The 27,414-nt window shown below is 41.5% G+C and overlaps 1 protein-coding gene across 3 annotated transcripts in view; it reads left to right on the top strand.

Moving 5' to 3' along the window:
- Window positions 1–27,414, top strand: part of LOC140196822 (receptor expression-enhancing protein 1-like) — a 98,036-nt gene that overhangs the window by 19,878 nt on the left and 50,744 nt on the right. For 2 of the 3 annotated variants that reach the window (XM_072256652.1, XM_072256650.1), the window contains exons 1-3: window positions 7,157–7,267; window positions 13,743–13,819; window positions 20,143–20,263. In XM_072256652.1, the coding sequence (XP_072112753.1) occupies window positions 7,157–7,267; window positions 13,743–13,819; window positions 20,143–20,263 (309 nt within the window). Of the gene's footprint in view, window positions 1–7,156; window positions 7,268–13,742; window positions 13,820–20,142; window positions 20,264–27,414 lie in introns of those variants that run through there. The other variant, XM_072256651.1, reaches the window with a different exon arrangement.

Below are 27,414 nucleotides of genomic sequence, written 5' to 3'. Positions count from 1 at the left end.
GATTAGTAAAGGTGTCAAAGTTACATGGAGAAGGCAGGAGAATGGGTTTGAGAAGTATAATAAATAAGCTATGATTGATTGGCAGAGCAGATTTGATGGGCCGAATTGTCTCAATCTGCTCCTATGTCTTATGCTTATGGTTTCACGGTCAACAGCATTGGTACCAATGAGCTGGCTAGCTGGACAACCCCATTAACAAGTTCTCATGGACAGCTCAACAGCAAGGGAAGAATGAAATTTTCATTTATTGTTAAATATTATACAAGAGTGCTAAACAAAGTTTAGAATATTTATAAGTAAGCTAAAAAGAAATTGAGTACTCGATATCAGGCATGATCTGAGTGAACCGGAGGGTCTGTTTCTGTGCTCTGGGATTCTATGAGGTCAGCTCGTCTAGAATTTCATCTCCATCTGGCAGCAGCAGTTAAGATTAAAGGCTGTGTGCAACGGTGCTGCCACTGTTATTGTATTTCATGCTATCAACTGAGGTTTGAATTTCTAGGCCACCAGAGAATTCATATCCAAACCATAAACCTTATTTTGTTTGTGAAACTGTTAAGTTTCCTAATCATAGCTTTATTTATTTATTGAGATACAGTGCAGAATAGGCCCTTCTGGCCCTTTGAGCCGCGCTGCCCAGCAGTCCCCTGATTTAATCCTAGCCTAATCAACTGACAATTTACCTTGACCAATTAGCCTGTCAACCGGTACCTCTTTGGACTGTGGGAGGAAACTGGAGCACCCGGAGGAAACCCACGTGCTCACAGGGAGAACGTACAAACTCCTTACTTGAACCTGATTTGCCTGTACTGTAAAGTGTTGTGCTAACCACTATGCTACTGTGCAACCCCATGACCATGTCATTAGACTCTAAGATGTCTCGGTAAACACATTAAGTTCATGTAGGCTCAACTGTTTCTCTTAGCTCTGTTGGAGAGAACTGCAAATAACACAGATAATGGAGGAGGGCTGAAATGCCTGCAGTTTTTTTTTTGTCCTAATCTACACGTAGAAGGAAATAGAAATTTGCTCTGGTGTAAAATGCAAATAACCAGAACCAAACCCAACCCTAGCATTACCAGTCTGAACTCAATATGAGTCTGTCTTTTTTTTTCTGTAATTATTTTTCTAAAATAATCTATGTTTTGGATCAGCAAATTTGCAGACAGCGAGGAAGCTGGATTAGCTGGAAAAATGGCTAAAAATGGCAGAAGGAATTTAATGCATAAAGTGTAAGATGTTGCATTTTGGGAGGAGGTGGGCCAGTGAACAGCAGGGCACTGAGGAGTGCAGTAGAAAGGGAATAGAGATCCATAATTCTTTTAAAGTGGTGTCAAAGATAGATAGGGTCATAAAGAGAGCTTTTGGCACATTAGTCAAATCAAAAGGTTGAGTACAGGAGTTGAGATATTATATTGAAGTTGCATAAGATGTTGGTGAGGCCAAGTTTGGAGTATTGTGTGCAGTTTTGATCACCTACCTACAGGAAAGATATCAATAAGATTGAAAGAGTACAGAGAAAATTTACAAGGATGTTGGTTGATGGGGAGAGGGGGCAGAGTGTTAGTCTGGAGGGCTATGGTCCAGGAGCAGGTCAAAGGGACCAGGCAGAACAAGAATTCAGCACAGACTAGATGGGCAGAAGGGCCTCTTCCTGTGCTTCATGATTCTGTGACTCTAAAATCAGCATTTATGGAGAAATGGAAAGGGAGACTTCCTGTGCTGCATTGTGTGAAGGTAATAATCAAGAAAAGATAACAGGTCAAGTAATGCAAGATTCAAGATTGCTTCAGTACCTGAGTGTGAAGGGAAAGGAAATGATTGTTACTCTGAATATGATTGTTACACTATAAGCATAAAGAACACAATAAAGATAAATAAAAATGCAATCCTAAAAAAACACAATGTACAAATGACTGTTATGTACCCAGACCCATTGTATGTCCATAAAGTGACGCTGGTGATGAGGGATGGTGTGTGTGTGTGTGTGTGTAGGGGGGGGTTAATGGGGGGAGGTGTTCATTAGCATTTATACTGGGGGGAAGTAACTGTTTTTGAGTCTGGTGGTCCTGGTGTGGATGCTGCGTAGGGAGCCTCTTCCCATGCGGGAGTGGGTCAAACAATCCATAAGCAGGGTGGTTGGATCCTTCTTGAATTTCAGAGAGATTCCCCTGATCGGGAGTAAGTCCTGACTCAACCAATCCCAAATCTGACACATGTGCACTCCCTCTCGGAGTTATGAACGTCCGATTTATGGGCACTCCGTATATATGGACAAGTGTTTGGTGACCGGAGAGATGGATGGGATGTGGAGCAGCAGGCAACTTCTGCCAGGTGGGAACAGTCATTTCCGCGGGTCCGCTCTCTCTACCACCTCGCCCTGAGCTTCAACAACAGGGGGCTGTGTGGAGCTGAGCAGCGCAGGGAGCGCTGAGAAAATCTACCCGCTCAGTGAGGCTGGCTGGCGGCGGCTCTTCCCGCGACTGCTCGCTCCCTCCCGTCGCAGCTGTGTCTGTGAGCCCCGGCTGCACACTACTTCTGTTAATTTCCAATTGATGAGCAGTTTGGACTGCAACTTTTCTTTGGGAACGGAAGTCTGTTTTAACCTGGGGACGTCCTGTAGTCGGATGCCATCGTCAAACTGACAGGCTTGAGATGGAACTCCCGAGGTTCACAATGTAAACACGGTGAACAGTACAATCACAAAAAAATGACTACGTGGAAATGTAAATATGAATTGGTTGCTTCCCAGCAAGAGTCGGTCGGGTGAGGATAGATAAGTCAGTTTTGTGACTGTTGTTGAGAGTGGATTTACCGCCTATAACACAATCTTAAATAAAACGGAACATCGGGAGTACGGTATCACATGACGGTCAGTAAAATCTAATCTGTCTGATCGGTGCCTATAATGAAATCCAATGTAATTCCCCTGGGTCTGCATCAGGAAAGCTAAATGCCCAAGTGGATTTCAACAATGCCATACACACTATTACAATCAGCAATAAGTAATTTTTGTCTGAGAAATTACGCAATATAATTTGTTTATACGAGATTTTAGCAGATATTACTTCAATGATGCCATGTTATTCATTTTCAAAGTGCAACTTTTTAAACTGAAATGATAAAAAATGAAAAGTTCTGAATTTGGATTTGGAAGTTACAACGCTGGTGTCGTTATTTAAACAGCAGAAAGTGGCTGCATGTTTGTGCAGGTCTGCAATATAATGAGTTGTTGTTGATATTTGCTATTGTAATCTCAGTACTCAGCCCATCTCATCCTCCGTAGTATCCAAGACATCTTCAAGGAGCGGTGTCTCAAAAAGGCGGCGTCCATCATTAAAAACACCCATCACCCAGGACGTGTTCTCTTCTCTGAGGTTCGGGAGCCTAAATGCGCCCACTCAGCGGTTCAGGAACAGCTTCTTTCCCTCTGCCAACCGATTCCTAAATGGGTATTGAACCCATGAACACTACCTCACTATGTTTTTATTACTGTTTTTGCACTACTTATTTAATTTAATTTAACTATTTAATACACACACAAACATATATATATATCTTTACTGTAATTCACTGTTTTTTCTATGTTATCAAGTATTGCATTGCACTGCTGTCGCAAAGTTAACAAATTTCACAACCAAAGCCTGTGGTATTGAACTTAATTCTGATTCTGATTCATCCGCAAATCCCAGTCTTTCCTCCGCCACAACTTCATCCTCAGACCAACTCCAGGTACAGACCCCACTCGGTCTTCAGACCAATTCCATCCTCGGATCAGCGACATCCTCAGACCCAACTCCATCCTCAGATCTCCCTTCTTCAGACCCAACTCCATCCTCAAACCTAACTCCTTTGCCAGACCAATTCCATCCTCATACCAACCACATCCCCAGACCCCACTCCAGCCTTAGACAAACTCCATTGTCAGACCAGCTCCATCCCCGACCTCACTCCATCCACAGATCCCCCACTACCCTCAGACCAACACTAGCATCAGACCCAATTCCAGTCCCAGATTAGCTCTACCAGCAGACCATCCTCCATCTTCTTAGACTTCATTCTGCCCTCAGATTCTCTTCATACCATGAAGTTTTTCTTTTAGTCTTCTTTTCTAATTTCTTTAATTGCCCTTGTTTTATTTATTTTGATAAAATATTGGCCTTGTTTGGCATAAACTGATTCTGCAGCACATTTAGTTCCTTTATGACCTTTCTCATTGATCTTCAGATGTTTTATCACTTGCCAGATTTGTTGAGCTCACTGCAGACCTTCTATGGCTTATTGTCAACTTCTAGTAGTTTCTCCCTATCAAACTTTTTTGTTGAATACAGTTATACTATGACAGTAATTAAATAAAAATTTACATGTCATTAATCTGTTAACAAAATCCGATGCATTGCTTAATAATGTATCTTTGTACAGTATGTCTTGACCCTTGTTGCTTTTGGGACACGTTGTTACATTTTGTAATGGTTTAGTGCTTGAGTTTGATGAATGATGGGAGGGAGGTTTGTGGATCATAATCAGCCACATGCTGGATTGCATGGACAAAGACGTTATCTAACACCTGAGACTGCAGGGAGGGTTTCGGTTTAACCTTGAAGAGGACACCTTTAGTGGTACAGAGCCCCCCCCCCCAACTGCATGGTGCTTTGTTTTGCCTGTGATGTATTTCTATGAGCTGTTGTCACCCTACACATGTATCATGACACGACCGTGTTGGTGGGTCTCATCAACAAGAACAACGAGTCAGCATACAGAGAGGAGGTGCAGCTGCTAACGGACTGGTGCAGAGCCAACAACCTGTCTCTGAATGTGAACAAAACAAAAGAGATGATTGTTGACTTCAGGAGGACACAGAGCGATCACTCTCCACTGAACATCGATGACTCCTCTGTAGATATCGTTAAAAGCACCAAATTTCTTGGTGTTTACCTGGCGGAGAATCTCACCTGGTCCTTCAAAACCAGCTCCATAGCAAAGAAAGCCCAGCAGCGTCTCTACTTTCTGTGAAGGCTGAGAAAAGTCCATCTCTCACCCCTCATCCTCACCACTTTCTACAGAGGTTGTATTGAGAGCATCCTGAGCAGCTGCATCACTGCCTGGTTCAGAAATTGCATCATCTCAGATCGCAAGACCCAGCAGCGGATAGTGAGGTCAGCTGAGAAGATCATCAGGGTCTCTCTTCCCACCATCACAGACATTTACACCACACACTGCATCCACAAAGCAAACAGCATTATGAAGGACCCCACGCACCCCTCATACGAACTCTTCTCCCTCCTGCCATCTGGCAAAAGGCACCAAAGCATTTGGGCTCTAACTACAGACTATGTAACAGTTTTTTCCCCCAAGCCATCAGACTCCTCAATACCCAGAGCCTGGACTGACACCAACCTACTGCCCACTACTGTGCCTATTATCTTGTTTATTATTTATTGTAGTTCCTGCTCTGTTTTGTGCACTTTATGCAGTCCTGGATAGGTCTGTACTCTAGTGTAGTTTTTGTATTGTTTCATGTAGCACCATGGCCCTGAAAAACATTGTCTCATTTTTACTGTGTACTGTACCAACAGTTATGGTTGAAATGACAATAAAAAGTGACTTGACTTGACTTGATATGGAAAGGAATTGTTAGTTCAGCACCCTTTGTTAATAGTCACATTGGCTCCTGACAACCCATCCTATCTGAAGGGTTGGCTCCTCAGTCTTTATTTCAAGATCTTAACTGTGTACATTGGGCCACCAGCCCTTGGGACTCTCATCTTGAGAACCTTTCAAACTCCAGTATGCTTCTGTAACATCTTAACCTGCTCACAAATCTGGGAGCGCTTTCATTTGTTTTTTAGTTGTTTAGTTTTCAATTGTTTTTTAGAGATACAGTATGGTAAAGGACATTTTTGGCCCAATGAGCCCATGCTGCCCAATTATACCCGTGAGATCTATTGACCTACTAACTGGTACGTCTTTGGACTGTGGGAGGAAACCAGAGCACTGGGAGGAAACCCATGTGGTCACTGGGAAAATGTACAAGTTCCTTAAGGACAACGGCGGGAACTGAACTCAGGTTACTGGTGCTGTAGAGCAATACACTAACCAGCACACTATTGTGCTGTCCTGTTTAAACCTTAAGCTTGATGTGATTACTGTGTAATGAATTGATCTGTACGAACAGTATGCAAGGCAAACTTTTCGCCGTAGCTCAGTATTTGTGACAATGATAAACCAAAGCCAATACTTTCCAAGCCAACTGTGCTGCACTACTGGTTTTGAACATGCAGTATACCCACAGTCTTTCACTGTAAGGAATAGTTCTCCACCTGAGTCGCTATTGAGCCAATAAAGAAATTTTGGTTCTGATTTTTAACTTATTTCAGTCATTTGATGCCATTCTATTGAAAGAAGCTTCCATTTAGATAGAGCCTTTCAGTATCCCTGGGCATCCCAAAGTAATCAATTACCTTTGAAATGTAATTATTGTCTAGTGCGGCCAGATTCCACGCAGCAGCATGGAACAATGCAATAGGTGCCAGGTTATCTGTTTTATAAATGTTGGTGGGATTTAAAATGTACCAACATAAGAACTGGGAGGAGGAACAGGCACGTAATTGCTCAAGGTCCTTATGCCCTTCCATGGTGTCTCATTGACTTTCTTGCCTGATTCCCTTAAGTGCCTGAAAACCTATCGATCTCAAATTTGAACATCCACAGCAATGATTTATAGCTCTGTGTAAGCCATTTTCTTGTCAACTCATTTGTGAATGGCCAGTCATTTATCCTGAGAATATGCCCGCTAACCTTACTTTCTGGATAACAGAAAACAATCTCTTTAATAGTTAACCTATCAACCCTTTTTAGAATCACGTGTGGCTTGATGCAATTACAAATGGTACTACTCAATCTTTTCATCAGAGAGTCCTCCTGAGAAGGCAGTTTAGTCCATAGTTGAATGTCATATATAAAAGACAGTTCACCCAACAGTTTAATTTAGTATTAGCTTGGACTTTGGGCTCACGTTTTTGGACAGGCACTTGAACCAATCAGTTTAAAGGCAAGAAGGCTACCCCACTGAGTTACAGCTAATATTTGAGATGCTCTTCTCTAGGGATGTCAATTAGTATTGTGATTCCCTCTTCTGCTAATACTTCATTGGCATATGATGTGCATTATTGTAACAGATGTCATCTTTTGTAGGCTGATTTTTGGCACACTCTATCCAGCTTATTCTTCATACAAGGCTGTAAAGACAAAGAATGTCAAAGAATATGTAAGTATTGATATTTAGTTTTAGTTTTTGCCGTGGTTGTGGTCAGCATTCCTTCAATAGCACCAAAATTGTGGAATAACTTTTCTCAGCTCTACTAAGATTTCAGCTTAGGACAATTTCCTTCACCACCAATGTGCCCTCTAATTTTTCTTACAGCTGTGTGCACCAGCTTTGTGTGGCCTGGAAACTGCACGGCACATTATATAAAAGAAAATTTTAGCTGCATGGCAACAAATGTTATGTGTGTGGAAGCATTTCAGTTACTGCGCAGTTGTGCACCGGTGAGCTTAGATGGAACAGCGCTCTTCATCCCCTGAGCATTTTCACTAAGTGAGCACAGAAAGAGACCATTTATCCCATTTTGGCTCTGCAACACTATCTAATTATTCCCACACGTTTATCTGTAACAATACCTGATTATTCTAATACCCTATCCTGTAAATTTTTTCCACCTGTTCAAGTTTATATTTAATACCCGTTTGACAGTTGCAATTGAATCTACTTCAGCCAGCATATTCCAGATATCAGTAACTCAGTGCATTAAAAATTTTCTCCAAAGGTCTCTCCTTGTTCTGTGAAATTCCTTAAATTTGTATTTGTAGTTACCAATCTGATTATGTATATTTTATCAAGAAATCAAAGAACTCCTTACAGGGAAAGTCTGGGAATGATTCCAGTTTCCCATATCCCTTCGCCATCCTGAAATCTCTCTTTATTTGATTAAAATAGTTGGGAATGGTGCTAGGGGGTAGAACACTAAGTATGCTGTAGGTAACCACCAAAGATGGCTACGGATAGGAGGAAAACAAGGTAAATTACTGATTAGTAGTTGGACCATGAGAAGCTTGAATATTGATAAGTGGTCAGAGAAAAGAACAAAACTGAGAGGAGAGAACTAATCATTACATCATAAACAATTGCTTTGGTTCTGGAGACATAAGAGGCTGCAGATGTTGAAATCTGCAGTAAAAAGCAAACAGCTGGAGAAAGTCTTCGGGTCAGGCAGCATCTGTGGAGGGAAAAGAACAGCAGAAATCTTCATTTTTGAGGAAGTATCTTGGCCTGGAGTGCCATCAGTTCATTCACTCTCTGGTTGTAGCCTGACCTGCTGAGATCCTCTAGCATCTCCAATGCTCCTAAATAAGGAGGCCCAAAGCTGTGCACAGAGTTCTAGAAACGCAAACAACAGGAATTCTGCAGATGCTGGAAATTCAAGCAACACACATCAAAGTTGCTGGTGAACGCAGCAGGCCAGGCAGCATCTCTAGGAAGAGGTACAGTCGACGTTTCAGGCCGAGACCCTTCGTCAGGACACAGGCAGCATCTCTAGGAAGAGATACAGTCGATGTTTGAAGGGTCTCGGCCTGAAACGTCGACTGTACCTCTTCCTAGAGATGCTGCCTGGCCTGCTGCGTTCACCAGCAACTTTGATATGTGTCACAGTGTTCTAGATGTAGCTTCCCCTGTACAACTGCAACAAAACCTCCCCATTCCTAAACCCCAACTTCTTTGCAATAAATGGGAACATGATGCTTGCCTTTGTTGGAGCTGCTCCATAACTCCCAGATGCTCCTGAATCACTGGTGGTAAAAACACAAGAGTAGGAAATGGAAAGGAGAGGAAAGAAGTTTGCAAGAAATAAACTGTCCCTTTAACACTTATGGAAGATTTGATAACATGAATTTAGTTCTATTGCTGCTTTTAAATTGTATTGCAAATTGTTTTAATATACTCAATCCTGATTATTCTTATTTTACAGTAATCAGGAAGGTGGAAATTTATCCTCTGTTTTATGCAATAAATGCTTGATATGGTAACATGTATGGATTGAATTTAGCTCTCTGCGTGTGTGTGTGTGTGTGTGTGTGTGTGTGTGAGAGAGAGAGAGCGAAAGAGAGAGAGAGAGAGAGTGAGAGAGGGAGAAAGAAAACAATGTACATATACAATAGGGAATAAATTCCTTTTATGGTGCTGTATATTTTGAAAATTGCACACTATTAGTTTTCATGAATGTACATAATATTTGAATACAGATATGCAAAACGAAATGTAACTGAGGGTACCATTACATCCTATGTATAGATAGCAACTGTGCTTTGAGCTCTGTCTTACGTGACTTATGACGGTGTAGAATAAAGAACTGTGTATTTAGTCAGTGAATGAGAGGATTTGTATTCTGCTAGCAAAGTGCAGTCTAATTTTATTTGGTGCAATGTGAATTTTGCAAGCTCTATTTTATCATTTATTTCTATTCAGAATCAGAATCAGGTTTTTAATATCACTGGCATTGGAAGGACAAATCAAGGTAGGACATAACACAGTCAATGGTAGGGCACCAAGGAGTGCGGAGGAACAAAGAGATTTGGGAGTTCAGAAAAATAATTCCCCATGGTTGTAAAGAAGGCTTTTGGCATCCTGGCATTCATAAATCAAAGTATTGAGTATAGGAGTTGGGATGTTATGGGGAGGTTGTATAAGACATTGGTGAGGCCAAATTTGGAGTGTTGTGTACAGTTCTGGTCACCTAATTATAGGAAGGATATAAATAAGATTGAAAGAGTGCAGAGAAGATTTACTAGGATGTTGCTGGGTCTTCAGGAGTTGAGTTACAGGGAAAGATTGAACAGGTTAGGACTTTATTCCTTGGAGCGTAGAAGAATAAGGGGAGATTTGATAGAGGTTTACAAAATTATAAGGGGTATAGACAGAGTAAATATGAATAGGCTCTTTCCACTTAGCTTAGGAGAGATAAATATGAGAGGACATGGTTTTAGGGTGAAAGGGGAAAGGTTTAGGGGGAACTTCTTCACTCAGAAAGTGGTGGGAGTGTGGAACCAGCTGCCATCTGACGTGGTAAATTCGGGTTCACTCTTAAGTTTTAAGAATAAATTGCATAGGTACATGGATGGGAGAGGTCTGGACGGTTATGGACTGGATGCAGGCCAATGCGACTAGCAGAATAATGTTTCGGCACAAACTAGAAGGGCTGAATGGCCTGTTTTCTGTGCTGTAGTGTTCTATGGTTCTATAGTTCTATGGCATGTGTTGTGAAATTTGTTATTATGCAGTATATTGTAATACATACAGTGGCATGCAGAAGTTTGGGCACCCCGGTCAAAATTTCTGTTACTGTGAATAGCTAAGTGAGTAAAAGATAAACTGATTTCCAAAAGGCATAAAGTTAAAGACACATTTCTTTAATATTTTAAGCAAGAAAACTTTTTTATTTCCACCTTTTACAGTTTCAAAATAACAAAAAAGGAAAAGGGCCCGAAGCAAAAGTTTGGGCACCCTGCATGGCAGTACTTAGTAACACTCCCTTTGGCAAGTATCACAGCTTGTAAACGCTTTTTGTAGCCAGTTAAGAGTATTTCACTTCTTGTTTGGGGGATTTTCACCCATTCTTCCTTGCTAAAGGTTTCTAGTTCTGTGAGATGAGGCCAGAAAGTTCTATTCAAAAGGTTCAAAGGAACATCTAAATAAGCCTGATGCATTTTGGAAACAAGTCCTGTGGACTGATGAAGTTAAAATAGAACCTTTTGGACACAATGAGCAAAGGTATGTTTGGAGAAAAAAGGGTGCAGAATTTCATGAAAAGAGCACTTCTCCAACTGTTAAGCACGGGGTGGATTGATCATGCTTTGGGCTTGTGTTGTAGCCAGTGGCACGGGGAACATTTCACTGGTAGGGGAAAGAATAAATTCAATTAAATACCAGGAAATTCTGGAAGCAAACATCACACCGTCTGTAAAAAAGCTGAAGATGAAAAGAGGATGACTTCTACAACAGGATAATGAACCTAAACACACCTCAAAATCCACAATGGACTACCTCAAGAGGTGCAAACTGAAGGTTTTGCCATGGCCCTCACAGTCTCCTGACTTAAACATCATTGAAAATCTGTGGATAGACCTCAGAAGAGCAGTGCATGCAAGACAGCCCAAGAATCTAACAGAACTAGAAGCCTTTTGCAAGGAAGAATGGGCAAAAATCCCCCAAACAAGAAGTGAGATACTCTTCGCTGGCCACAAAAAGTGTTCACAAGCTGTGATACTTGCCAAAGAGGGTGTTACTAAGTACTGTCATGCAGGGTGCCCAAACTTTTGCTTCGGGCCCTTTTCCTTTTTTGTTATTTTGAAGCTGTAAAAGATGGAAATAAAAAAGTTTTCTTGCTTAAAATATTAAAGAAATGTGTCATCTTTAACTTTATACCTTTTGGAAATCAGTTCATCTTTTACTCACTTAGCTATTCACAGTAACAGAAATTTTGACCGGGGTGCCCAAACTTTTGCATGCCACTGTAATAAAAACTGTAAATTATGGTAAGCAGTATATATAGAAGTTAAATTAAATAAGTAGTGCAAAAGAGGAAAAAAAAGTAATGAGGTAGTGTTCATGCGTTCAATGTCTATCAGAAATCTGATGGCTGAGGGGAAAAAGCTGATCCTGAATCATTGAGCGTGTGCCTTCAGGCTCCTGTACCTCCTCCCTGATAGTAGCAATGAAAAGATGGCACGTCCTGGGTGATGGGGGTCCTTAATGATGGTTACTGCCTTAATGTCAGGGTTGATAAGGTGCCACATAATAGGTTAGTGCACGATATTAGAACTTACGGTATTGGGAGAGGTTTGTTAACATGGACTGAAGACTGGAAGGGAGGGAGTGGCATAAATGATCTTTTTCAGACTAGAGAACTCACGTTATGTCCCCAGGATCAGTGCCTGAATTATTTGCCATCAATATGAATGAATTGCAGAAGGAGGAAATAGAGTGTAAGATGTCTAAAAATAGATGGAAAGGCATGTTGGAATGAGGATATTTGGATTCTCCAACAGGATATACTGTATATAGATGAATGAGAGAGCAAAAGCATGGCAAATAGGGTTTTAGGTAAGAAAGTGTTAGATTGTGTTTTAAATAAAAGAAAAGAAAAGGCAGACAGTTCTCTAAATGGAGAGAGACAGTAAGTAGGTGCAGTAGAGAGCGATCTAGGTTTTCTGAAGCTCCAACCACAATATGTTAGCAAGCAAGTGCAACAAAAACAGCTGTACATAACAAGCAAGAAGCAAATGGCATATTGCCTTTAAATACTAGAGTGTGTAAAGAAAAAGATTATTGTTACGATTATATAGGATACTGATGAGGCCACAAGTGGAATAATGTATACATTTTTGAAATTGTTACTTAATAAAGGATATCATATTAGAAGAGATTCGCTAAACTAATTTCTGGGATGAGAGGGTTGTCCAGTCTTGAATAGCTAAAAATATTAGATTGGGATTCTTTAGAATTTGGAAGAATAAGGGTAATATTATTGAAACATAGAAGATCTGAAGGGCAATCTTGAGATGTTTTTCTTGTCGGAGTGTCTTCAATAAGAGTACAGAAACCAGTCATTTGAAACTGAAGAATTTCTTCTCACAAAGTGTAGAGAATCTCGGCATCTCCCTGCTCCAGGGAGCTCAAACCAGGTTTATTGTCCTGGTCAATAAACCTGGGGAATAAATGCCACAAAAATTAGATTTCTGCAGTTGTAGCACAGTATAGAGCAAACATGACAATCGTAAGTTAAAATAAACTTAAATTAACATCACTTATACATAACTTACATGACAAAATAAACAAAATCAATGTCATGTCATAATCTGAGGCAGTGTTGGGATTTTTTAGTTCAGTTCAAGAGCTAGATGGCAGTAGGGAAGAGGCTGTTGTAATGCCTTGAGGTGTGGGTTTCAGGCTCCTGTTCTTCCTGCCAAATAACATGGTGGGGTTCCTTCTTGATGGATAGCACCTTCCCAAGACTTTGTCTCTTGTAGATGTCCTCAATCATGGGTAGACCTGTATCCATGATAGAACTGGTTGAGTCCTGTGCATTGGAGATTTCTTACCAAGCCGTGATGTAGTCAGTCAGAATGCTTTCTACTGTATATCTGTAGAAGTTGTCAGTTGGGGAGCCCAGATTTTTGTAGGTAGTTGAAGTGGAGGCAGGTACATTTTTGAAAGATTTGGGGATAGAGAGGTATGAGGATCTTGTGTAGAGGAGCTGAGGCCTGGGGCAGATCACTAGGTTTGAGGGTTCTAGTGATCAACTCCTGTTCCTATTTTCTTGATCCTTGGGTAATGTGTGGGTGCAGTTAAGCAGCTAAATTACACAGACCTTCCTTTTTCCCCCGAGTAATGCAGCTGGTTATTCCCAATACGACCAAAGGGTGACTAGACGACATGGATACCATTAGACCATAAGACACAGGAGCAGAATTAGTCCATTTGGTGCATCGAGTCTGTTCTGCATTTCAGGTTCAGCATAATTGAAAAAAACAATTTATTGTAGAGAAATATTTTATAAACATTAATTTTAGCATGTTTAAATCATGGAACAACTTATTTATTAATAAAGAAAATGAATTTGATGCACAAATTGTACCTTGTCTTCATACCTTCAGCCAACGTGTTTTAAATTTGTTCTATAAACCAGGTAAAATGGATGATGTACTGGATCATATTTGCACTGTTCACTACAGCGGAAACATTCACAGACCTATTTCTTCCATGGTAAGATTCAATCTTTAATTTTATTGCACCCCAGCATTGATTCTGAACTTACTGTAATGTAAACCTCAGAGTTGAATGGTAAAGTGTGGTGAATGCAAACATATATGTCACCATATACAATCCTTTTCTTGTGAGCATACTCAACAAATCTATAGAATAATATATATAACATAATCAATGAAAGACCACTCAATTAGGTTGTTCATCCAGTGTGCAGAAGACAACAAACTGTGCAGATGCAAAAAGAAGCAACAATAATAAAAAATAAATAAACAATAAATATGGAGAACATGAGATGAAGAGATATTGAAAGTGAGTCCATTGTTTTTTTTTAATTAAGTGCAATTGTGAACATTAGCCAGGTCAGAAATGCTGATCAAGTCAACTAGATCCTGAAGAGAACCCTAATAGACCAATCAGATGGTTCACTGCTGCTCAGTGATAGAACCCAAAAAAATCATATGTACAATTAAGAAACATTAAAAAATAGTAGAAATACTGGAGTCATGATGATCATGATGAGGTCTGCTGGAGAGAGACATTTATACACTTGCTGTCCTCCATAATTCAAAGAGATTGAAGGATAACGTTGCAGGGTGACAAAACGTGGCAGGAGCACTTGGAACCAAAAACTCATCCCTACCGGGAGAAAACAGCACCTGTTCTTTCCGCACTGCTCTCCAGCAGTTTAAGGACTAAGTCCAGCCGGAACATAACTCACAAGTGCTCTTGAAAGTCAGGTGTTAACCCTACCTACTAACAACCAAGCATTGCCATACTGGTCCCCTTCATGATAGTTTATGAAGAAGCATGTGTCTTCCCTCCCAGAGATGATAGGTGTTTGTGCACTCGACTCTTGAAGGCTTGGACCCCATCGTCACAGATGTTTCCAACCACAGCACCTGGAAGGCTTTTCCAAATTCTGATAGCACAGTGAAGGAAGCTTCTATCCAGTGTGTAGGTTCTCGCATCAGGCATTGAAACAGCATGAGCAGGTATAGATAAACTTGATCGTGTGGTTGTGGGATTATTTCAATGGGGACAAGTGAAATTGAATGAAGTTACCCCTTCAGTTCAAGGGATAGAAATGTATACAGATACGTACATCCAAATTACATTGAAGGGATATAATTCATTTGTCAAGTCATTGCAATACAGACAGACAACATGACTTAGACAGTAAGACAGTAGGATATAGGAGAAAAATTAAGCCATTTGGCCCTTCGAGTATGCTCTGCTATTCCGTCAGGACTGATTTATTATCCCTCTCAACCCCATACTCCTGCCTTTTCCCTGTAACATTTGATACCCATACTGAAGAACCTATCAACCTCTGCTTAAATATATCCAATGACTTGGCCTCCACAGCTGTCTGTGGCAATGAATTCCACAGATTCTTTACCCAAAGAAATTCTTCCTCATCTCTGATCTAAAGAGACATTCTTCTATTCCGAGGCTGTTCTCTCTAGTCCTAGACTCCCCCACTACAGGAAACATTCTCTCCATGTTCACTCTTGTCTAGGCCTTTCAATATTTGATAGCTTTCAGTGAGATCCCCCCTCATTCTTCTAAACTCCAGAGTGTACAGGCCCAGAGTCATCAAACGCTCCTCGTGTGTTAACCTTTTCATTCTCGGGATCATTCTTGTGAACCTCCTCTGGACCTTCTCCAATACTAACATATCTTTTCTTCATTAGGGGTCCAAAACGGCTCACAATACTCCAAGTGCAGTCTGACCAACACCATATAAAACCTCAGCATTACATCCTCCAAGTGCGGTCTGAACAACACCATATAAAACCTCAGCATTACATCCTTCAAGTGCGGTCTGACCAACACCATATAAAACCTCAGCATTACATCCTCCAAGTGCGGTCTGACCAACACCATATAAAACCCCAGCATTACATCCTTCAAGTGTGGTCTGACCAACACCATATAAAACCTCAGCATTACATCCTCCAAGTGCAGTCTGACCAACACCATATAAAACCTCAGCATTACATCCTCCAAGTGCGGTCTGACCAACACCATATAAAACCCCAGCATTACATCCTTCAAGTGTGGTCTGACCAACACCATATAAAACCCCAGCATTACATCCTTCAAGTGTGGTCTGACCAACACCATATAAAACCCCAGCATTACATCCTTCAAGTGAGGTCTGACCAACACTATATAAAACCCCAGCATTACATCCTTCAAGTGCGGTCTGACCAACACCATATAAAACCCCAGCATTACATCCTGCAAGTGCGGTCTGACCAACACCATATAAAACCCCAGCATTACATCCTGCAAGTGCGGTCTGACCAACACCATATAAAACCTCAGCATTACATCCTCCAAGTGCGGTCTGACCAACACCATATAAAACCTCAGCATTACATCCTCCAAGTGCGGTCTGACCAACACCATATAAAACCCCAGCATTACATCCTCCAAGTGCGGTCTGACCAACACCATATAAAACTTCAGCATTACATCCTTCAAGTGCGGTCTGACCAACACCATATAACAACTCAGCATTACATTTTTCAAGTGCGGTCTGACCAACACCATATAAAACCTTAGCATTACATCCTCCACGTGCGGTCTGACCAACACCATATAAAACCCCAGCATTACATCCTTCAAGTGTGGACTGACCAACACCATATAAAACCCCAGCATTACATCCTTCAAGTGCGGTCTGACCAACACCATATAACAACTCAGCATTACATTTTTCAAGTGCGGTCTGACCAACACCATATAAAACCTTAGCATTACATCCTCCACGTGCGGTCTGACCAACACCATATAAAACCCCAGCATTACATCCTTCAAGTGTGGTCTGACCAACACCATATAAAACCCCAGCATTACATCCTTCAAGTGAGGTCTGACCAACACTATATAAAACCCCAGCATTACATCCTTCAAGTGCGGTCTGACCAACACCATATAAAACCCCAGCATTACATCCTCCAAGTGCGGTCTGACCAACACCATATAAAACCCCAGCATTACATCCTTCAAGTGCGGTCTGACCAACACCATATAAAACCCCAGCATTACATCCTCCAAGTGCGTTCTGACCAACACCATATAAAACCTCAGCATTACATCCTTCAAGCTGGAAAATGCTTTTAGCCACAGTTGAGGCAAATAGCTTGATCCTTCTGCATTTGTAGGGCCAAGTTCCCTTTCACAGGCTTCATCTATTGTAGCAGTTTTAATTCCTTGCATTTAATAAGGACCATTAAATGTTTTAAATTGTGAGCTTTTTATGAAAAGTGCAGTGTTAAAATTTTGGAATCTGTAGAATTTTTGCATTGTTCTGCTTTTTGCCGTTGTTGTTGAATTTATTGTTTTACTTGTTATTATCATGAATGCCGATTTCTCTGTGAGCTTCAAGTGTGGAAAGAATTTCATTGCACCCTGGTGTAATTGGGTGGTGCAGGCTCCTTGTGCCAGAAGCATCTGTAACCCAGTGCTGTATCTCTAAATAAAATAAAATAATCTGATCTGATTTGTAGAATTTCCCAGGAGAGGAAGAGAACGTGCATCCAAACTGGTCGATACCATGATTATTTTCGCCGCAGCCTACCCCCCCCCCACCCCCGACACACACTCCAGAGCTCATCATGATTATTCAGACACTGAAATAACTGCACATTACATTCATTCAACGGAATACAATGGGTACATTGTTAACAGTGATGTGCCGGGAATATTTAATGTAAAGGTAATTGCCTGCCCCCCTCCACCCAGCATTGATTAGAACTTTAGCACAATTTTTCTGATTGTGTTCTGCTGTCAACTGAGTGTTTACACGTTTTATGGAGATGTGCCACACACTGAGTCATTCTGCTTGGAAAGCCTTGCCAATCTCTATCCATAGAGTCATAGAGCATTGCAGCACAGAAAAAAGGTCTTTTGGCCCATCTAGTCCATTCATATCCACTATCAACTATCTTGACTTTTTCAAACTTCTTTAAATTTGCTTTTCTTGCTAAATTAAATCATTTCTGCATTTAGACCAAAATTACTGCAGATTGTAGAATGAGATTCAGAGAGACTAGTGGCACAATAGGTTTAGAACTGGCCGCTGATCCTAACAGAATCATTGAGATTTATGGCACAGGAAGAGGCAATTTGGACGTCATGAACTAATTCTCCCTGGGGATTTGGTTCATACTGAGCCCACAATAAAGATTTGTGGAATGTGGGACTCTGTAGTGAAATAAATTTGGACAGTGTCAGTCAAGCATCAGTGGGACTCTGCAGACTATTGGTGCTTATTGGCAATGGAACCAGGAAGGGCTCAGGCTTGGTAAATGGGACAGACTATGCTGTAAAGGCAGCTGCATCTGCTGTACTTAGTAAGGACATGGGAATTAGACTGACGGAGACTTCTAATGTGTCCTCGACCCTGCCCTGCATTTAGTAACATTGTCTTCCATCTCAGCTCAACTCTCCCAGCGTATCCCCCTTTCCAAAGATGAAATGGAAAATATTCTAATCACACAGAGGAATGTAGAGAAACAGATTTAAAAGCCGCTCGTGTCCATTGCCCCAGAGATCCAATTTGTTCACAGCCAGGCATGATCTCACTCTCTAATCGACTTAATTGTTTGATCAATACACGTCCATTGTTAGTGGGAGCTGGATACACATGAAGGCTCTTTAATTCCACACAGCTCGACTGGCTTTTTGGAAGATGGATCCAATTAATCTCATCATCCTGACCTTTCCATAGTGCATGCAAGCTTTTCCCTTTCAGGTATATTTAATTCTATTTTGAAAATCATCTGCTTGCATTGTAAAATAAACTCTTTTGATGATGTCACATGAATCTGGTCACCATATTCATTTTCTTGCGGGCATTCTCAGTACATACAATACCATAATAGAATCAATAAAAGACCACATCAACAGGGTGGACTGCTAGCGTGCAAAAGGCAACAAGCTGAGCAAATACAAAAAGAAAGAAAAAAAGAAGGAACAATAATAATTAGTCTGAAACTGATCCAAAAAATTTACAAAGAAAAATAAGAACTGAAATGACGAATCTTAGAAAACACTGTGTACACTGGAACACACTTAGGTTAACCTTACCTAGGACTGAAGGAGGAAGAGGGATCAAAGTTTACACAGCAGTCAGATAAAACTTCTAAAGATATATTTTCATCAACGAAAACAGGATTCAGCACTCCATGCAAGTATATGCAATTCTGATAAGAAATATACACCACTAAACTTAAATGAAAGCACAACCCAGAAAAATGAAGCAATGATCATTGCAGAAGATTAAGTTAACCAATGGAAGAGCATGACACTCTGTGGAAGACATCCCCATGACCTGAGCAGAGTAGATGTCAATAAGGAAGCATCAAATACCTGGCTCAGAGATAGAGACTTCTTCCCAGAAACAGAGGGGTTCACTGTGGCTATACAGGACCAGGCAATTAGCACAAAAAATGATCAAAAATACATAATAAAAGACCAACAAATTCAAGATGATAAATGCAGAAAATGCCAAGGGAAACCAGAAACAATTGAACACATTACAGGATGCTGCAGCAGTTTAAATCAATCTGATTACTTACACAGGCAGAATCAAGTGGCAAATATCATTCACCAAGATCTTGCTTTAAAACACAAACTCAAAAAAGACACCATACCTTACTATAAATACAAGCCATATCCAGTTTTAGAGTCAGAGTGCTACAATTTATATTACGACCTTACAGATAGGACAATCCATAATAACTGTCCAGATATAATGTTACAGGATAAACAAGCAAGAACAGCTTACTTAATAGATATTGCCATTGCAAACACACATAACATACAGAAATCACAAAGTGAAAAACACCTGAAGTATGCTGAATTAAAAGAGAAAACTGAAAGACCATGGAACATGAAAAGGGTATATGTTGCCCCAGTAGTAATATCTAAATCTGGTATCATTCCAAAGTCACTACACAACAGCATTAAACAATTAGGCCCACCACGAGAATAATCTGAAAATTTCTAGCAATTGACAAATGAGTGTGCTTGGCTATGCCCGTATCTCAGGTTTTACCAGCTTGAGAAAAAATAAAGTACAACAATAATAGTAATAAATAAATAAGCTCTGCACTCTCTCCAACATAACATGCATGTATACATATGTATTAGTGAGTGCACATTTAATGTGTCTGAGTGTGTGTATGTATACATCTGTGGTAGAAAATGGTTAAAGCTGAAAGCTTTTAACGTGAGCATCTTGTGTACTCTTATTCTATAAGGACAGATGAGATATTCCTTAGAAACATCTTTTCTTCTTTGGCCAGGTTTCCGTTCTATTATGAACTTAAGATTGCCTTTGTAATTTGGCTGCTCTCCCCCTACACGAAAGGCTCCAGTGTTCTCTACAGGAAATTTGTGCATCCAACACTCTCTTCGAAAGAGCAGGTGAGTCAGCTTATGAACTAACTTTACTACTCCAGTACACTAGTTAATTACAATTGGTAAACTGGGTCTCCAAACCAATTCTGCTCACTAACACAGGTTGTCTATTAAGCCCATTGATAGTATACCACCAATCCCTGAGACCATGGCTAATCGGTATCTTCATCATCCGTTGGTTCTTGATCCAAGAACCATTAACTTAGGTATTCAAGTTCAAGTTTGATTGTCATTGTGCCAAGAATATACTTACTCACTGCCCATTATACTGCTGGTGTTTAGGGCAGCAACGTCTCTGTCTGTCTGTACATACATAGGAGGGGTGATTGATAAGTTCATGGCCTAAGGTAGAAGGAATCAATTTTAGAAAACCTAGCATATTTATTTTTCAACATAGTCCCCTCCTACATTTACACACTTAGTCCAGCGGTCGTGGAGCATACGGATCTTGGACCTGCAGAAAGTGTCCACAGCAGGGGTGATTGATAAGTTTGTGGCCTAAGGTAGAAGGAGATGAGTTATACAGCTCTCGTTACATGCACATGCAGTTCAACTCTTTGAGTGATTATGCAGAAAGTTTGAAGTTAATAACTCATCGCCTTCTACCTTAGGCCACGAACTTATCAATCACCCCTGGTGAGTAATTAACTGATGAGTTATTAACTTCAAGCTTTCTGCATAATCACTCAGCGAGTTGAGCTGCATGTGCATGTAATGAGAGCTGTATAAAGGCCCCCACCCTTTGGTTTGTTTGGCATGGGTGACCCTACCAACACCCGAAGCACAAGACACTGACTCTAGCTAACATAACTCTCCAGGTTATTGAGGCACCTCCTAAGCCTACGACAAATTGTGGTCTTCTTTAAGGTACCATAAACATGTATCCAGGTAAATGTAACAGTGTTCCTCTGGGGCCAAAGTGCAAAATACAGTATGTACAGTCACACACAGCAGACTGCATGCATAGGTAGATAGATAGATACTTTATTGACCCCCAGTGAAATTACAATATTACAGCAGCTTAACAAGTGCACAGATATACAAATATTATAAGAGAAGTAAGAAAGAATAAAAAATGTTACCTCAAACAGATAAATAGGAGGGGGTCATCACTTCCCTGGCTATAGGTTGTCTCATTATAGAGCCTAATGGTCGAGGTTAACAATGACCTCATATAGTGCTCTTTGGAGCAGCACAGTTGTTGTAGTCTGTTACTGAAAGTGCTCCTCTATTCAGCCAAGATGGCATGCAGTGGATGAGAAACATTGTCCAGAATTGCCAGGATTTTCTGTAGGGTCCTCCAGTGTGTCCAGTTTGACTCCTACAGCAGAGCAAGCCTTTTTAATCAGTTTATTGAGCCTGTTGGCATCATCCATGTTGATGCCATTGCCCCAGCGCACCACCACATTGAAGATTGTACAGTATAATCTTACTGGGGCAATGGCATCAACACAGGTGATGCCAACAGGCTCCATAACAATAGAACAAATTTATGATTGTAAGGTGCATTTATATGGAATGCAATTTGATCTTAATCCTGGACCTGGTAGCCCATGATTCTCATGCCTTAGGTGGGAGGATGAATACAGGTCCTTTGGAATATGCAGACTGGTAGAACATGTGAAGGAGAGGCCTGCATACTCCAAAGGACCTCAGTCTCCTCTGGAAGTAGAGGTGACTCTGGCCCTTCTTGTACACAGCTGCTGTGTTGGTGCTCCACCCAAGTCTGTGATCCAGGTGTAGGTCCTCACCACATCCATGTCCTCACCATCAATAGTAACAGGAGGCAGTGCAGGCTTAGTCTTCCTAAAGTCAATCGCCATCTCCTTTGTCTTACTGATGTTGAGCTGCAGATGATTCAGCTTTGCACTATTTGACAAGTCCTCCACCAGGGCCCTGTATTCATCCTGCCATCCTCCCTTTATACACCCAACTATTGCTGAGTCATCAGAGAATGTCTGCAGATGACATGACTGAGTGTTGTATCTGAAGTCCGAGGTATATAGAGTAAACAGGAAGGGAGCCAATACAGTCCCCTGTGGGGCCCCGTTGTTGCTTATAGCCATGTCTGACACACAGCTCTGAAGTCACACAAACTGTGGTCTGCCAGTCAGGTAGTCCATTATCCAGGATATGATGGAAGTGCCAACCTGCATTGAATGAAGCTTTTCCCTCATCAATGAGGGCTGTATGGTATTGAAGGCATTTGAGAAATCAAAAAACATGATCCTCACAGTGCTATCCTGCTTATCCAAATGGGAGCGGGCTCTATTCAGCAGGTAGATGACAGCATTGTTGACTCCAATGTATTCCTGGTAGATAAGATGCAAGGGATCGAGGGCTGATCTGACCAAGGGTCGGAGGTGAGCCAGGACCAGCCCCTCTAGGGTCTTCATGATGTGTGAGGTCAGGGCCACTGGACGGTAGTCATTCAAGACTTTCGGTCGACCCTTCCTGGGTGCTGGGACCACACATGAGGTTTTCCACAGTCAGGACCCTTTCCAAGCTGACACTCAGATTGAAAATGCACTGGATAACTTCTCACAGCTACTCAGCACACTCCTTCAGGACCTTGGGGTTCACACCATCTGGTCCCAATGATTTGCTGTGTCTGAATTTCCCCAGAACCCTTCTCACCTGCTCAGTAGTGAAGGGGAGCTCATGACAACAAGGGAGCTGGTGGAAGGTGAGGGCTGGGGAGGTGAGGATTGGGATGATAGCAGTTGGTATGTGGAGGTGTGGATGGTAGGTGCAGGGCAAGGAGGGGATGTAGACTGTAGTAACCTATCTTGTTCATCCATGTGTTGAACTGGAGTGGGGAGGAGGGAGGAGGAGAGAGGGGAGGCATTGGTGTTGAGGGAGCAGTCGATGCCTCTGCGCCTGGACTGGGGTGCTGATGGGTCTGTGAACAGGAGGGTAATTGTCAAACCTATTGGAGAATTGGTTTAACTCATTAGCCTGTTCACGACTGCATCCTGAGGCTCTACAGCTAGACTGATTGAAGCCAGTGATGTCCTCCATGCCTCTCCACACCTCCCGTGAGCTACTCTGCCCAAACTTGTTCTCCAGCTCTCTCCCGTATTCCTCTTTAGTCACCTTGATTTTCTCCTTTAGCTCTCTGCGCATGATTCAATCCCTCCCCATCTCCTGATCTAAAGGCTTTCTTTCTGTGGTTGAGAAGACCACTGATGACCCATGGATTGGTTAGGGAAGCAGTGATCAGTCCTTGATGGTATTTCAGTGACAACACAGGAGTTGATATAGCCAGTGATACAATCAGTTAGTCCGTTAATGTCCTCCCCTTCTGGTTTACAAAGGATATTCCAGTCAGGAACCTCGAAGCAGCCCTTCAAGGCCTTGATGGCCTCTGGAGACCATATCTTTACTGTCTTGGTGGTAACTAGCTGTTGTGATACTTTGGGCTTATACAAGGGCATGAGGCGAATTAGATTGTGATCTGATCTTCCTAGTGGGGGAAGAGCTATGCAGCTTTTGCATACAAAAAATCCAATGTTTTGTTTTCTCTTGTATGACACTTGACAAACTGATTCTAGGTGGGTAGGATCGTCAAGAGAGAAACATGGTTGAAGTCTCCCGATACTGCAATAAATGCATTGGGGTGTTGAATCTGGAGTCCCGTGACGGTGGTGTGTATGACATCACACGCAGCATCGGGACTTCGTCGGGAAGGCAGAATGTAGACAACAAGTAATATGGCGTGGCTGAACTCACCTGGTAGATAAAACGGATGCAAACTCACAGCAAGCAGTTTGATGTAAAATAGTTACAACAGCACAGACAGTCACACAATAATATGAGTAAGTGTCCCTGAGTGACATGGCCTGAAGATTGATGGTATCTGGGATGTTGTCCTGGAGCCACATTTCCGCAAAAACAAGCATGTAGCAGTTGCTCATCTTGTGCTGGGTCAGATGCAGACAAAGGCAATCCAGCTTGTCTTCGTGGGAACGAACGTTGTAGAACAGCACCGACAGGAGAGTCAGCCTGTAGGGGCATAGCCCCCAACCCATTCTGGATTTCAGCGCACTCGTTGAGACTCTGTTCTCTCCCTCATTGCCTCCTGCTGGCTGTAACAGGCAATGCTGTGGCACGATGGCCTGTTCTGCTCAAGAACGCAGCTCCCCCACCGTCAGTCTCACCAGTGAACAAGATTTGCAGTATTTTGTGTTACCAATGTCCAACAGGGTCTTGCAATCACATGCAAAAATGTTTAAGGCAAACATTTGCACCACTTGTTGGACCCAGAAAGGCGACTGCGACCAAATGTGGCACCATTTTACTGGGAGGTTCTCCTAAGTCCCTGTCTGAACAGCATTCTATGAGAAAGAATTGCAAAATTATTCTTCACATTGAAGGAAGAGGTACTTTCTGACACCATCCTATCTAGTCAAGACCTTCTCCTTAAAATATTGTACTGTTGGAGTGGATCAAAGTTCAGAAGTTGAAAGTTCAAAAATACAAAGTTTGAAAGTTTTTAGTTCAAAGTTCAAAGTAAATTTATTATCAAAGTACATATATGTCACCATATACAACCCTGAATTCATTTTCTTACGAGCATTGTCAATAAATCCATAATAGAATAATAACCATAATAGAATCTGTGAAAGACTGCACCTACTTAGGCATTCAACCAATGTGCAAAGGCAACAAAATGTGCAAATACAGAAAGAAAGAGTTAATAATAATAAATAAATAAACAATAAATATCGATGAGATGAAATGTCCTTGAAAGGCATTGTATATAGACAGTCTCTTTCTGTAAGAGGTATCATGCGAGCATCTTAGTGGGCATGTGTGCAGTTGTCCGTAACCTCACTAGATTATTGGGAGTAGCGAACGGGGGTTGTGCCCTATTAACCTTCCAACTTTCACATGTCCCTGTTGCCATCCTATGAGCAATCCCTCAGTCTATGATGTTTCAGCCAAGGCATGGGAATCATGGGCTGCCGGGTCCAGGATTAAGATCAATTTGCATTCCATGTAAATGCACCTTAGAATCATAAATTTGTTCTATTGTTCTGGCACAGAAAGAGGTCCTTTGGCTCTTTATGTTTACCCAAGCTCCATATGGAGTAATTCCATCAATTCCATTCCCATGCTCTTTCCCCATTGTCCTGCCAAAATATTTTGTTCAGCCATATCTATTCAATTCAATATAGAACTTTACAGCACAATACAGGCCTCTTTGGCCCATGATGTCAGGCTCTTCAGCCCACGATGTACAGGCCCCTTTGGCGTATGATGGACAGTCCCTTTGGCCCACAATGTACAGGCCCTTTTGCCCATGATGTTCAGGTCCTTCAGTCAAGATGTACAGGCCCTTTGGCCTACGATATACAGGTTCTTCAGCCCATGATGTATGGGCCCTTTGGCTGACGATGATCCCTTCAATCCACAATTCCCTTTTGAAGATCCTGGTTGATTCTGCTCTGTCACCTTTGCAGACAGTGAATTTCAGATCTTAGCTTCTCTCTGAGAGAAAAACATCTTCCCCACATGGTCTGAATTTTTTCCATAAAGTTTTAAATCTGTATACCTTGGTCTTTGAATCATTTACTTGTAGGAAGAACCTTCCTTGTTTATAATAGCTAAATCTAAGTAACATAATTATTCTAAATAAGTCAAGATGTTGTGGCAATTCAAACACAGGTTTGTGATGTAACAAACCAGGCTGTTACTCAGCATTGAAAAATGCCTCTTGGCTCCCAAAGCAGAGAAGGAAAGAAGTTCCTCTGTTGTTAAATAACAACATCTTTTATCTCCTTTACTGCATTGTGCCCTGATATTCTGATAGCATTGGGCCACCTCGTATCAAAGCTTAGTTCTTAGTTGGTGAGGAATTTTACATAGAACAGCTTATTTGTCTGTCAGCGTGGGGATGGTATTCAGCATGTGGATGGTAGGTTCTGAAGGCTTTGTGTGAAAGGATAAGTTAAGGTGTAATTTAAGTAGCATTCCCACAATCTTGCTAATAAATTTAGAACCAAGCCAAACGTGTGCAGAATTTTAAGGATTATATAAATGCTAAGGAATAATGAGGTAAGTATGCATTTTAGTAGATTAATTGTTGATTGTAAATTGTCCTGTGATTAGACTAGTGTTAAACAGGTGGGTTGCTGGGTGCTGCGGCTCATTGGACTGTAAGGTCCTGTTCTGTGCTGTATCTCTAGATAAAATAAAATGAAGGCCCCTGTTTCAACAGTGTCGTTAGGAAGCAGAAGGAACCCAAACACAGAAAGAGAAAAATACTGGTCAGGCCTTCGTCTTTCCAGAGTTTCTCCGTTTTTGCATCAAAATTTCTGCCATTGGTTAATGAGACCTGCCAGATCCCCTGGTGTTCTCTCTGCTCTCCTGCTGAAGTTCCTGACAGCAACTGGCTGATTTTCAGTCCTTCCTTTCCCAGAACCTCATAGTAACCACGGGTGACAGGGATGATCAGAGATGCTTCTTCAGGCTTCTCCATCTGATGTATTCACTAACTAGTACACAGAATGAATCCAGGTTTATGATGGGAGGGGATAAGTGGCTCTTCTTTAGATAGTAATTCCTCATGTCAACTTTTCCAAAGTACTCGGGGTGATATTTATCAAAGCTGATTTTGACAAGATGAATTCAGCAGCTTGCCAGAACCTATAGTTGCTTCCAGCATGGTTGTGGTTAATGTGGTCCCTAAGTCTTGTTGATAACTTGGCTGGCAACTTTAAGATACACTTTTACTGAAGATAAATCCACATCTGCAGGAGCACAGCTGCTCTGCAGGTGACCACAAGAAATTGCAGAGTTGTCAACACAGCTCAGCACAGCACAGAAACCAGCCTCCCTTCCATGAACTCAGTATATACCTCTTGCTGCCTCAGTAAAGAGCCAGCGTAATCAAAGGCCCCAACCACCCTAGACATTCTCTCTTCTCCCATCTTCAATCAGGCAGAAGATACAAAAGACTGAAAGTACGTACCACCAGGCTCAATGACAGTTTCGACACTGCTTTTATAAAACTATTAAATAGTTGTCTAGTATGATAACATTGGACTCTTGATCTCATAATCTACTGTGTTATGATCTTACACACTCTATTGTTTGCCTGCAATGCACTTTCACTGTAGCTGTTACACTTTACTGCACTCTGTTATTGCTTT

This window comes from Mobula birostris, chromosome 4 (genome assembly GCF_030028105.1).
Source record: "Mobula birostris isolate sMobBir1 chromosome 4, sMobBir1.hap1, whole genome shotgun sequence".
NCBI classification, from domain to species: Eukaryota; Metazoa; Chordata; class Chondrichthyes; order Myliobatiformes; family Myliobatidae; genus Mobula; species Mobula birostris.
Note: the sequence above shows the minus strand (reverse complement) of the source record. Positions and strands in the feature narration are given on the sequence as shown.